We start from the raw sequence: 14,052 nt of genomic DNA on the forward strand, positions 1-14,052 counted from the left end.
ATAAATCTTACAAAACTCAAACAAACTTGCTTACTAAAGACGTCATGACTAAATACCTTTCTCAAAACACAAGAATAGCCACAACCTTTGAGTATGTCGCCTCGACAAAAGGCAATTTGAAGCAATACAAGACAAATGTAGCAGTTTTATGAGCTGTGTGCTGTGATTAAATCACTACCCAATTTCCAAGGATTTTGCTGAATTGCTTCAAGAAACACTCAGAAGTATGTTTCTCAGTTATTGGCTCGATAGCGATAGGGTTAAAACGCGTTTGCGCAATGATGCGACCCGAGTTCGATACCCGTTGGAGTAGTGCTAATTATTTTCCTTTGGACAAGGCATTAATGACTCTTGCTCGTGTTTGGTGTTACTGATAAAAAGTTCCGATTTCGGGCAATATCACATGAAACTAAAAAAAAGCATTAATAAATGCTTCAATTGGAAATACACCAAGTTAAACTCGGTGACCGGGACTCGAGCGGTGAGGAATCATGGTCAAGTTTATGTCGTACAAAGATTTTTTCCGCAGTCAGAGGATAAGGATTGCGATATCATAACATTCACTTTGTAATCTGTTTACGCACCGTCTTTATCTGTCTCGCGCCCGGAATAGTCTAATTGCGTGCCGGAAACGTTTACACACTAATTGACACGATTAACAAATTGCCCTTCAGCTATTAGAAAAGCTTACTAAAACCAAAAAACCAACGAATTGTGCACAATGATTACAAACATAATCTTTTCATACAAGACAAGCAGAGAAGCTGCTGTATACGTTTGCGTTCGCTTAGTTAGTGCAAGTTGTCGGGAACTGTTGCTGTTTGCGTCAGTTGGCTATACAACGAGCGGCAACGGTTAATGTCAGGTCTTGCAGCAGCTGTTTTAATAATACTATTGTGCTGTTGACTCTTGCAGCTTTTCAGAACACCTGCCTTGCGGTAAATTACACGACATTGAACGTTTTGCGTTTATAGTCGTCGAGTGTAAACTGTGCTTTAAAAACATGATTTTTCTGTTTTGCTTGAAAGCATTGTGAATATATTTTTTTGCATTATTCTGGTCCAATGTTTATGTTGGTAATGTGTAGGACGTAAGTTACATAGCTGACAGATAAATACAAGATTTAGAAGTAGAAGAAGTAGAAATCTCACACTGGGTCTTTCTGCAAGAAGTATCGTAAGATGTTTGCGCGATGTCGATAATCGTAACATATCGTAAGGCTTTGTCGATCACTACGATGTCCGTTTGGTGACTAGGATGATGTAGTCAGTTTGAGGATTTTCGCTCTTTCCTTCTTCGTCACTGTTTAAGGTTCATGCAATCACGGTCTGCAGTTATCTGCGTGTTACAGTTTTTTAAGAGGTCTCGCTGTGTTTTACTGCCACGGTTATTTTAGGCAATTTTAGGTACTGGGACATTTTCTAACATTCTGTGAGAAGTTGGATTATTGTTTCCTCCTTTAGCTTAAGTAATTAATCAGCATGCACATTGAATCTTGTGATATCTTAAACATCTTTGTTTTGTGGCATTTGATGGTTAGCGCCTATAGATGATTTGGAGACATAAATCTTTTGAGGCCACAATGTTTTAATTAATTAATTAAAAATAATAATTAATAACTAATGAATAGTTGCGTACATTATACGGTGGTTCTTAACCCTATTCTAACTAGGCTTGGCTTCTCCCGCACACTGTCATAGCAAAACGTGGCGTACAGTTGCATTGTTTGCTGTAGAAACTTGAAATTTGGTGACTTTTCCTAAAAAATGTTCAGCTATCTGTCCATGTTTGTTTGGTAAAGTTGGATTTTGTAATTTTTAAGATATTGCAATATTTTCATAATTTTCCTCTGCTTTGCTCTGCTCTCCGCATTGAAGCGTATTACTCATTTACGCACCAATAACTCGACTAACTATTCTCTTCTCGCGGTCAGCTGGTTTTCCGCACAGCGGGGACGCGGCGTAACAAGAAGAATTTCTAGAAATGTGTCACTTTTAGAAATACTTAATTTACACTAAATTCACTTTCTTTAGTTTTACAAGTATGATGTATACAGGAAGCCAGATGATTTTTCTACTAACCTGTCAAAATCCGATCAGTTTACGACGCATAGTTTTCTAGTAATTAACGATTGAAAATGTGTGTGCGGGGTCGGCCACACCTAGTTTTTTAGTAAACTCGCGAGCCTGGTTAGGATAGGGTTAATATACAGCATGTTGTTGATAACTCTGGACTTTAGGTTGTTTAGCTTGCAGCCGTGCAAAGCTTGGGACAGCAAGTAGTTAATATTGGATTGGTTTGCCTCGCGAAACAGGATAAACGAGACAAGCAGAAAGGATGAGAATTGACCGTACATTGGTCAAAGCTGTTTTAAGAATGAGTTCTGGAGAGGTTGTTGAATCCGTTTTATGTTCTTTGCTGTTCTCAGTTGGCTGACCTCTTTCCGAACTGCTCAGATCTCCCGTTTCTTTTGTTGCCATGGAGGATTTTTCTTGGAGACGCTTTTTGTTTCTGGACAAAGCAGTAAATATTCTTTCGTTTACGCTGTTGCGTATATCAGCCGGTTTGTTTCACTAGGAAGTTTCGTTTTGACAACTATGTTATCCTCGTACACTAGTTGGCGTAAATAGGCAGTTGGTACTATTAACCTTCTCAGTGGTGTCACAGCGAAGTTGATTCTCTTCCACTGCTTGTGTGTGTGACCATGGCCACGTTTTGATGGGTTTGCCTGCACGTAACATCACATGACTTCGATGTTTTAACATAGAATTTTTGTCTGATGGCTGATCCTGTGATCCAGCATGGAATTTTACTTCTGGTTAACACCATGTTTGTCCAGGTTTTATTTTTTCTCTCTTAGGGTTGTCTTCCCTTATTGTTGCTTAACTTCAAGCATTAAATTTTTCTTTTTAGCTGCTCTACCGCCCATCACCATATTATTATTATTATTATTATTAACATTATTACAAGACGTGAGGCATAACTGTGATGTTTGGTACAGTATTTTTCTACTTCTTAATTAGTAAGCATGGCATATGGGGTGTGTGTACGAATGCGCCTGTGTGTATCAATGCACCAATGTGCTTGTCCGAGTGTGACGTTTGAAAAGTTCAACGGCATAATCCCTCTTCTGCTGCCGTCAATCTAAAGGACTGTGGTATAAGTTGTCGTTGAGATTATAATTAATCAACGCAATGATCCGATCGCTGAATTTATGGCTGTTTCATTTTTTTTCTGGATTTCTACAACAACTACCTCTGCTGGTAATATTTTTAATTCTAACAGTTTTTCCGTTTCTTAAATTATTTTCCCCTCATCATTTGCTTTTGATCCACTTTAAGATATTCAGAGTCCGCCTAGTCTTATTTATACATTTAAACAGCCATTTTTACAGGATACCCTCCATAAAATATGGACCTAATGTTTTTAATTGATGGTTTGCATTCGATCCGCCTCCAGGAATTTCCACAGATTTTTCAGTTTGTCAAAAATGTCGCTTCTACATTTCATCTTGGTGATAGCCGAGTTGGTTTTTTGCAATATTACCATTACTTCACGAGCAGGTAGCATTTGAATTCATTTTAATGACGTTTTTATTAAGGTCAAAACTGTTTTCTTGTAAACACCTACGAGAAACTACAAACTTCCATTACTTATTTACATTTATTTATTTACTTCCTTCTCAACATCCTTTGCAATGCAATGCATAAATTAAAGTTGTTTTGTGGTAAAATCACTGTTGTCAAATTTTTTTTCTAATTTAGGGAAAAGCTAGCATTGTTAATTTTTACTGCCGGTTTTAAATGAAATTCTACACCACCGTTACGGAGCTTTTACTGCTCGCGTTATCCAGAAAGCTATCGAAGTTGATCTTACCGATTTTGATCGTTTTAATGACAACTGTACCAAGAAGATTATTTAACAAGCGGCAGGTTAGTTCAAGACGCAATATTATATGCCTGCACTATAATTGAAAAGTATAAATCCAACAAAATTCAAACATTTTTAAATCCTTAAATCGTTCTTGATTATTTTTAAAGAAACTATTGGGAGTATAAACAAATAAAAACCAGTTTCCACGATAATCTTATCGTAAATTTTTGTTTTTCGCTATCGCATATCTTGCACGTGATCGATCGATTTTATGCTTTTCTTTAGGTCAGATCTTTCAAATGTGTTAATGTACTGAATCCCGTGAGACAGGTATCATCTTGATTTCTGTCGGTGTGAGGCGTTACGTCCTTCGAGAATTCGAAGTTAATTAAATTTTTTTTATTACACCCCAAGCGGAATTAAAAAGTGTTTACAAAGTTATATGCATTTTCTGTCGCCTTGTAGAACTTTGGGGCACATTTTACTAAAATACTATTTTCTGTTTTTCATGTTTTTATTATGATTAATTTTAAATAAGTGATTTCTCCTACAAAGCTACAGTAGCTTTTTTTGTTGTAATTGATTTAAAAACAGACTTTTGCTGATAAGTTTGGATTAATTTAACGTTCTTCCGCATTCAGATAATAGTCGACAATGAAAGAATTTTCACTATTAATGGTTTCCTAAGCCTCGGGAGTTTTGTTCCGTTTGTTTGCGACGAACTAGCAAACCTGATGACTGGTAAAATTTTATTTATCAACTAGAGTTAATGCCCTGCTTGTTTAAACATTTTATCTGATAAAAAATCTATTTCCGGCTAAGTATAGGCTTGTTTTCTTAATAATCAGCGCTGTATAAGTTGGTACGTATTAAATAAATTAATAAACGTAGCGTAATAACGTAATTACGTAATAACGTAATAACGTAATTAATAACGTAATAAATTAAGAAACGTAACTAATAAATTAACGTAATAAATTTATGAATAAGCGGTGATATGGTTTATAACTGCATTGGTACGGTACGCGTTATTCTTTAAAAAGGTGTTTAGCTTTCTTTTGTATCAACCATTGGCAGATGGAAGTGTGGCTTTCACAAGCGCATCCTCACCTATAGCAAAGAGACCTTTCGTTTCTGTTGGATAATACTGTACATGGCTTCTGACTTACTATTTAAACTTTCATTTTGCCATATCTTATATGTTTAATTTATCTCTTCGATACCAACGATACTTCCTCAGTGTTACAAAATACTTGTTTCAAAAAAGTTTTGTTTAAGTCTCAGTACACTAGCACTAGTATACACTTACTTGTATGGAAGATATATCGTTAATAACGTTTATATTAGTTACTTTACACTAGTTTGTGGATCACCCAGTTGTGGTTTTATTTTAAATGTCTTTAATGTATGCTTTTTAACCCATCACTCGAGTTGCATCTCTGTCTGGCGAGGAGTCGTACATTTCTTCATTTACGCCTTCTTCCCCGAAGTGAGAAACGCCTATCGCTTTAATTGAATCGTAGTTGTAATTTCTGTAAATTACTTGTGTGATAGGAGGTTCGGAGGTCATTCAACTTTGGAGACTCAAGCAAATTGTTTGTGACATCTGAGAATGTGTCGAGAGTATGCACCGCGCTACTGTTGTAAGCTGCAGTATTTTAAACATGTTTAAGCAGTCTTATTAAACTGTTTTTGTTTACAGTATGGCCTGGTTTACTTTAATGAATAACCGTTGGAGGGGGAAAATCTGGACCTACAGGAATTTAGCGTGACGTCAGTTTACTGTTTCCCGCCCCACGCCAAGCAATTACTTGTGTATGCCAAACAATGTAATTGTGTAAAATAACAAATGACAAATAAATTGTTTCTCCTTCTCTCTCTCTCTCTCTCTCTTGCTTTCTGCAGCTAGTCTATCAATTTGCTTGCCGTGTGCAGCTATTAAAATCATTGCCAATATTAGCCTATGCTTTTGGGCTTCATTTTGGGATATAGACGGCTTATATTTTGTGGTGACATTTGGTCTTATTGAGATCAGTATCGTTTTCATTTGCATAGAGGATCAGTATTTAGAAGATGTTTTACTTGCCCTTTACCCCAGACCAAGTTGATTGTATCATTAAAGCAGTAATTCTGTCGGAAACTAACAAAGATTAAACGATTTATTGAAGCCGTACTTACAAAATAGCCATTATAACTAAACTTTTAAAGTAAAGAAATAATGTTCTTACGTTGTGTTGTAATGAAGTTCTTACGTTAAACCTTTTAGAAACACGTTTTTGGAAAGGTTATTATCATCTGTTATCTGTTAGTTGCCTAAATAAATACATAAATTCAGGCATAAATGCTTTGTTTCTTATTCCGTAAACAAGCCCAGGTTTATGGCTATGACCATATAAATCAAGAGAAAGTTAACCAAGGCACGTTTACAAGTTGGCTACGCTGCTTGTATTGACAACAAACTCTCAAGACGCCATAAATGTGCGTTGATACAAGTGATCAATAACGATTAAGATGATAAGCCTGTAATAGTTTATGTAAAAGTTGCTAATCTGATTAGATATAAAACCGTGATATGATTTACTCAGTTTTATGCCGAAAAGGGTCATAGGCCTATGCTGTAATTACGATCAGAGTGGCAGAAATGTCTACTGGCTTGCGATTAATTTGTGTTTGATTTAATGCCAGATACTAATGTTACATTTTTTCATGCAAAAAAACTTGTCCACTTGATTAATTAAGCATGTGTGTGAAATTAAATTTCAACAGTTAACCAAACAGCGTTTTAAAATCTTTTCGAGCCAACAGCTCAACGTCTTTTTCAGAAAATACAGCTAGCAAAAGCTGTCAGGTTCCGGAGTTAGTGTTAAAGTTAAAGTTGAAACACAAAAAAAACAAAGAAAAGAAAGTTAAAAAGTATTACAACAACAATTTTGGTTATATAAATGTAAACAACACGTTTCATGATAGATTTACAAGATGACTTAATCAGTTAAAGAACAACCAACGTATCGTTGAAACCATGGTAAATTAACGCTACGGTTTCCTCCAAAGCGCTATTTTGATGAGGATGTTCGTAAGGCTATATATAAATACAGATTAATTTAATTAAAAAATAATGTAAAAAATAATGTAAAAAATAATGTAAAAAATAATGTAAAAAATAATGTATTTCAAATTCGCAATAAATACGTATAGGCTACAAATGCAAGGTTGTTCTATTCCAAGTAGGTTAATGATTTTAAGTCTTCGCGAATAGGCTACTCATTTGTCTCACGTTATAAATCAATGTTAGTTTGTTTCACTTACCCAAGCATTGTGGTAAAAAGACTTCGGCTAATAAGTTGAAACTCATTCTATAGATTTCTGCCCCGTGTTCATGCAATTTTGTATGCAAGTTTTGGTCGTTTATGTTCAAGTAGTCGATAAAAGAAGAGACATCACAACGTCTATAAACCTCCATCGCTGTTTCTTTGAGATAGTCAAAAAGTCTATCAACAAACAATAACAACTATAACCAATGACAGAAAATAATTGTGTGCTTTATCTCATATTTAAGACACGCGGAGCTTACCGACAAAAGTCTGCCGTTTTCTGAACATGAATAAGCTGTTCTCTCAGATATATAAAGTTTTGGGTAATATTGTCTCTTTCTGTCAATCCACAGTGGTTACTATCACCAGTAATCACATACGAGAGAAAAGAAAATAATCCTCCGTATTTTTCATTAGGAGTCTCTTTTACGTTATTGCAAAACAATTCGTATGAAGGATGAATAATTGTTGAAAAATCAACGAATTCAGATGTCACAAACTTCTGCAACAGTACAGCAGTTTATAGGTGGTGTAAATACGGAATAACACTTAACATAAAAAAAACCACAAAAAAGCCTTCAGTAAATTTGCTTAATTTACCCATAGTTCATCTGAGAGGGATTCTGACTCCAATCCAAATAATACAGGCTTCATTCCAACAAAACATATTTCATCAACTGAGTACATACAAAGCTGATAGAGTTGCAAATTTCGACTGTAAAGCAACCAAAATATACCCCAGTTAAAAAACGAAATAGTTCCAAAACTTTCTGGAAAAAATGTGTTAGGATTGTGGTTATATGTGATCAACGGAAACGTCAAATTTCCCACTAATTGTTTCATTCTAGCAAAGTTGTCCGAAGTGGGGTATGGCGTTTTGCAGTTGGCGCAACGGCAAACTAAGTGAATAGGTCTAATTGTGGTGGCTATGAAGATAGACTAGGCTTTGTCTACAAGCGCGAAGTTGATTACCGATATTATGCTTACTTATTCATTACGTATGAACGACTTCATTTACGAATGTAGTGGAATAATTTCCGGCTGCTTAGCCTGCTGAGTTTGACTCTCACTAGAAGGTTGAAGTGAAGAAAATAAGCCTAGTGGGGCCTAAGCACTGTTTTCAATTTAAGCCCTTTCAGGTTTTTAGTGTGTCCTCAAAGTTTGGCTTAGACACACTGAATATAGGCCTCGGCTGTGGTATTATTTTCCATGAGCTTCTGATTAACAGTGCACACTTTAGGTGCATGATTTTGCAGTTAATGACTTGGACACAGAGCTTATGAGCACTCAATTTTGAAACCCATTTAAAGTTTAAATTAGTGGAACTGCCTAAATTGATAGTAAAACTGCATAGTAAGCATTTTTTCACACATGCACTTGATTTTTTGCTGTTTGGAACCTGATCGCTAGATCTTGCTGAAACGGCCATACTGTGCAGTTCAGAGTGCTGCAGGATATGGTCGATTGGTCATATTAAATAAGGTCTTTCTTATCCTAAACAAACAAAAATGAAAGGTGCGGGTGTGCCAAAATGCCCAGACGCACTCGAACTACGCAACTACACAATAATGTGCATAGTTTGAATGGTTCAATCTTCGTATGATATAACACTTGAGTGCGCAAAAGTTCTGTCCAAGTCATTAGGCTAAGTGCAAAATTGTTCAAATAGTACTCGTTTGCCTTGAAATCACTATCTCATAGAAAACAAAATTTCTTTCAGCTTTTCTGAGCTTAATCTAAGTAAAAAGTTGTCACAACATCAAATAGAAGAGATTAAATCAGGACGTTAATCATTCTGATTAAATGGCTGAGATATCTTGTGCAGTTACTGTGTCAGCTTATTTAAACAATTTACACTTGTGTTTGATGTGGTATCTATAAATTTGGTATGTTAATCGGACAAAATATAAAACTTTTCATGTGAATTTAAGATACTGGAGTCTAAAATTGGTAGATTGTAATTAATCACTCCTATTTACTATTATACAAGTCTACAGCTGAAACATTTTTTGTGTATAATCAATGAGCATACCTGCAAGTAATTGGGTCTGTGTATGGAAATTCATTAAAAAACAAAGAAAAGCACATGGTCGCTTGATTATGAAGTTCTCTGTATGTACAGCCGGGTAAAAATGCCAAGTCATCATTTTGACAAGCTTGCTCTGCACCTGGATGAAACAAATTGCTCCTACAATGATGTTAAATTCCATCTTACTTCAAACAGGTGGAAATATGTTTGAATTTATATGTATTAAACCTATACTCCTTTGTTTCTCCCAAGATCTCAGACAGTGCTAATATATTTAACAAAATTAACTGTATTTTAATGTCTTCATTTTTTATAAAGTGGTTATGTAATATGTACAATTGTACGTAGTCACTAATTTGTGTAATTCAAGTAAATTGTATTTTTATTCTGATTTTTTTGCAATTTCCTGGAAGTGAAGTTACACTCTACAGTGCAGTACTGTATGTTATTTTTAATGATAAGGTTGGTTATTTAAAACATACAGTTTAAGATGCTGACCTGATACATCATTGATTGTTTTAAGTTCTGGTTGCTGATTACACATATCTTCATTACAACATCTGAAAGCACATTCATGAAAACTGGAGGGTATTGAAGGAGGAAGACTTTCTTGCATTTGTTCACATGAATAAGTCTCACACAAGTGAACAGGAAGGCACTGTCCATATGAAATTCGAACTGCCAGAATACATGGATAATATTCAGGGTTAATAAACAGAACAATCATGTTATCTTTCTGTAATCCCAATTAATATGATATCACACCGAGAAGAATATATTTTTTTCTGGAATTGAAGTAAATTTTTGCAAATTTCATTCTCAAAGATAGTTTTTCACCAACTCGTGTCCTAGGTTCTTTACCTGCAGTTTTCATTTGTTTTTTGTTATTTTTTTGTAGTTTGATTTTCAGTGGTTTTCCTCAAATTTGCTATTGTTTTAATAACCATAGAAGAAAAATCAGAATGTACAGAGTAAAACCTTGATCACTGCTCTAACCACTACACCATAAATGTGAGTAACTTAACAGCTTCTTCATAAATTGTGTAACCGAATGTCTATGAATTGATAGGTATATACCTGTATTTGCAATAATTTTTACCAATTCATACTTACTTTCGTTTGAATTGCCATATTTAGTATCATCAAAAATACTGGCTGTAGCATGTAAACAAGAAGAACCAGACGGACACTGAGTTAATGTTTGCATATCTTGTTGAAATCCATCTCCTGACAGTGCGAAGCCAGTGAAGCAGCTAACCTCCATTGGAAGAACCTCTTCAATAATTTCTGTAAGTTATGAAAATGTAGTTTTGTGCTAAATGTTTAGTTTAGTATGATGATGAGGTTTGTATTTAATCGACGTGATGGTGAGGTAAGCAGTTTTTTCTTTTAAAAATGCAGAACACACCTTGAGCTTCATCGTGTAGTGCTGCACGTGGCGTAGGTACCTCAACTGCAAAATTGGAATTGATATATATATTGATTTAAAAATGTAGTCTTTTGAATTGGTTTTAAACTGTCATTCATACAAGATGGTACGCACTTAGGGTATAATAACCACTAAATCCCCTGTAGTTTACATTTGTATCTGAAATAAATCTCAAATATAGTGATCCTTGACTTGAAATGAATCTGTAGTTATGAGGATTCCACTTATCTTTGATTGTTGCCAGTAATTGTGAATCAAAACTGGTACCATCAAAAACCTGCAGTTAATAAAAAGGTAATCTTAAATGAAAATCAAACATATCCATATGCATGAAAATGTAAGGGATTTTTTTTTAGTCCTAAATCTAAAGTTTGCTTGTCGGTTGCTATACCTCTAAATGATCACAGCAGTCTTCTGATCTAAAGTCTTCAAATACAACTAACACTTGCCAACCATTATATGGTGATTTTAAAAGCCAATTGCAATCCATATTTGAAGGGTAGTCATAAGGATAGCTGGGTGAATTGAATATTGTTGTCTGATTCGTGACCATGTCCGTAAATCCGCATGCTTTTGCATTTAAAGGCTTACCTAAGACATTTAGCATATTTAAATACAGTATTTACATAATAATACGTAATTGAAATAACAACTTTGTTGAAATCTTACGTGGAATGGTGGAAAGGGAAGCATGAAAACCTTGATGATTAATGGAGTAATCGGTATGAAATGTAACTTTCAAGATGCCAGTAGTTGTTTGAAACATGGTATCCTTTTTAACACCTTCTTTTCCCAACTTGGCTATAAGGCGTTCATCAAGCCCATCAGTTAGCTGCAGTTAAAAATAAAATGTGGTAAAGTACTTTGATCAGTAAAACCTGCAAATATGAGAATGTGAAAGTATTTCTGTTGTACCTTTAGGTAATCACAGCATGGTTCAATGAGCATTTCTGTAACTTTAAATTGCAATTGTTCTCCAATAGGTGCGGCAAATGTCCAAAAAGTGTTAGAATTTTCCGTATAATTTTTAGGATAATTTGGAGACGTAATGTTGGTTGATCCAGTTAGAAACATGTTGAATCCCATGGGGGAACTATCAGATGATGAATGGTTTGCTATGATAGATGAAATGAATTAAGTCAATACTCACAATTTAATAGTAAATATACAGTTTTAGTATGGGTCAACTTACCTATTCGATAGGCAATACGAAAACCACTGGCTTTACTGGGAAGGTCATAAGTCATCAATCTCACAGATATTGAACTGGTCGATGATACATAAGGAGAAGGAAAATGTGTCACCTCGCCAGTGCCTTTTACTGTGTGTATTGGCATACCAACTAACTCATTTCCATCAAATACCTACAAAAAGTGCATCCAACAGTTTTTATTTTATATCTTAGCAAATCTAGTTTTAGTAAAGCTATGCACATACTTCTCATAGTGATTAAGGCGTGTTTATACATTCTACAGCATAGATCTAACCTGATTGATACGAGATTATTTTGTACACTTTGTTTATGTTGATTGTACAAACTTGTCCAAAGTATTTTCTTTTTGATTTAATTAATAATGGTCACTGGTCAGGCTCAGACTTATACATCAGTACTGGCTTTATACTGGAGGATGTATTTACAGAGTAAAACCTGCTAAGTGCAAGTTGTTGGGTCTGCAAAGCGTTAATTTTCTTTATATGTCAGTGTTGTTCTTGGCAAGAATTTGAGAGGTTATTTGAAAGCCTTATACTGTATTAGCTTGTTTTGTATCTCAGGAAGTTTGTCAAGTTTGTTTGGTTTTAGTTTATTTCAGTAAGCTTGGCTGCCACAAACTAAAATAGCGAAAAATTATTTCATCATTCATTCTTACCTTTATAACGTCGATGCAGCAGGTGAGACTTATGTCCAAAAATTCAATAATAATATTTTCCTCAGCAAGTGATGTTATCGTCCATTCGCAATCTAAATTACTGGGATAAGAGTTTGGCCAATTGGGTGATGTAATATGCTGGATAAAGGGTTGCGCAAACACGGTTTGGGAGCAGCTTCCGTCTGAAACCACAAAATACAAGCTACCTACGTGACATGTTCATCGACATAATCTGACATGATTTACGTACATCGGTTTATTGAAATCCGTTTCTTATTAAGATAAATATACCTCGGAGCGCATCTTATGCTGTATACACGAACACCGCAAATTTTTGAAACGAATAGCCGAGGCTAGTATATCAAAAACAAGTATATCACTTCCTTTTATCACGTGGAGTTCAGATTAGCTCCAATAAGAAAGCACGGTCAGTTAAACGTGAGTGTTTTCGGTGTAAATGGATTTAAAACATCTCGAAAACAAGCACGTTTGAGTCTGTAAAAATACGGACGCCAATTGTAAGAAAGTTTATGCGCAATGCGATAATTCGAATTATAAAAGATTGACGAAATTGATTCGAATGATACTTTAGTTTGTGCGTAATGCAATCAAAACCACGTCAATGTCGATGCTCTTGTAACCAACAAGTGTTTACTTCAATTTATCGTCCGTTTGCGGTAATAAAAAATTTTCTTTGTAATGTACACCACCGATTTATAGGTTACATTTAATTAACGGTTTCCTTACCTGCATACTTTGTCAAAAACGTCCCACAGAAGAATATCAATATTAAATACGAACAAAATTTTACTGCAGGTTTCATTTTAAACCTGTAATATGTTTAACAGTAGTATTTCGTACGTTTTTGCTGAAAACCTGCAAAAATACGTTCAATATAAATGAAACATTTAAAAGTTTATTTGTGGTTAAGACACCATTCGCATAAGTGTTTCAGCAATAATCGCCTATCGATTTCTGGGATAGGTATTAGAGAAATACTTTTCAACATAAAAACCGATTTTTGAAAGCTTTTCTCCCATTTTACAATAAACTTAATGTCGGCATTCTCGTCTACTTTAGAACAGCAAACGTTTATTGATCTCTTACACATCTACCCCAACTTTTGTCCTCACGCTTTCAAAACAAAACTTCTTAATATTATGACATGTTTAGAACATGATTCATTGCATCTCTTCAAAAAAGGTAAAAATGTTATTTTAAAATCTAAAAAGTATGTAAAATTTCATTAGCTTATTCAAAATCAAATATTGCTAATACCTGTATTCACTGAATGCTATGCAATAACAACAAATTTTGTCAATTATTTTGCAACATACTTGCTATCCAGCTAGTTATTTAATATTCACTGCCAATTAATCCTGGCTGTTCTAGTCACTAAGCTTTTTGTTTATTTATATTAATTCCGTCATCTGTTACACTGTACCTTAAAGATCACATCGCACAACAACTTGCTTGCAGATACACCGCCGTAACCTCGACTTGATGCGTAAGCAGCATAAGATACTTGACTTTGAGCTGAAA

General features: G+C 34.8%; 1 protein-coding gene and 1 long non-coding RNA gene across 2 annotated transcripts; one reads left to right on the forward strand and one right to left on the reverse strand.

Moving 5' to 3' along the window:
• Positions 1-6,295: 6,295 nt before the first annotated feature.
• Positions 6,296-13,386, reverse strand: LOC143468203 (uncharacterized). Its single transcript, XM_076965237.1, has 15 exons — positions 13,258-13,386; positions 12,511-12,692; positions 11,835-12,006; positions 11,558-11,757; positions 11,312-11,474; positions 11,034-11,233; positions 10,757-10,919; positions 10,622-10,666; positions 10,327-10,500; positions 9,712-9,891; positions 9,217-9,352; positions 7,785-7,899; positions 7,445-7,686; positions 7,180-7,361; positions 6,296-6,952 (listed from the first exon to the last, which is right to left on the reverse strand). Exons 1-15 carry the CDS (start codon positions 13,331-13,333, stop codon positions 6,927-6,929), a joined length of 2,256 nt encoding a protein of 751 aa, XP_076821352.1. The 5' UTR covers positions 13,334-13,386; the 3' UTR covers positions 6,296-6,926.
• LOC143468204 (uncharacterized) lies at positions 9,781-10,282 on the forward strand. Its single transcript, XR_013118970.1, has 2 exons — positions 9,781-9,919; positions 10,112-10,282. It is a non-coding gene; the product is annotated as an uncharacterized LOC143468204 (long non-coding RNA).
• Positions 13,387-14,052: the final 666 nt, after the last annotated feature.

This window comes from Clavelina lepadiformis, chromosome 8 (genome assembly GCF_947623445.1).
Source record: "Clavelina lepadiformis chromosome 8, kaClaLepa1.1, whole genome shotgun sequence".
Classification (NCBI taxonomy): domain Eukaryota; kingdom Metazoa; phylum Chordata; class Ascidiacea; order Aplousobranchia; family Clavelinidae; genus Clavelina; species Clavelina lepadiformis.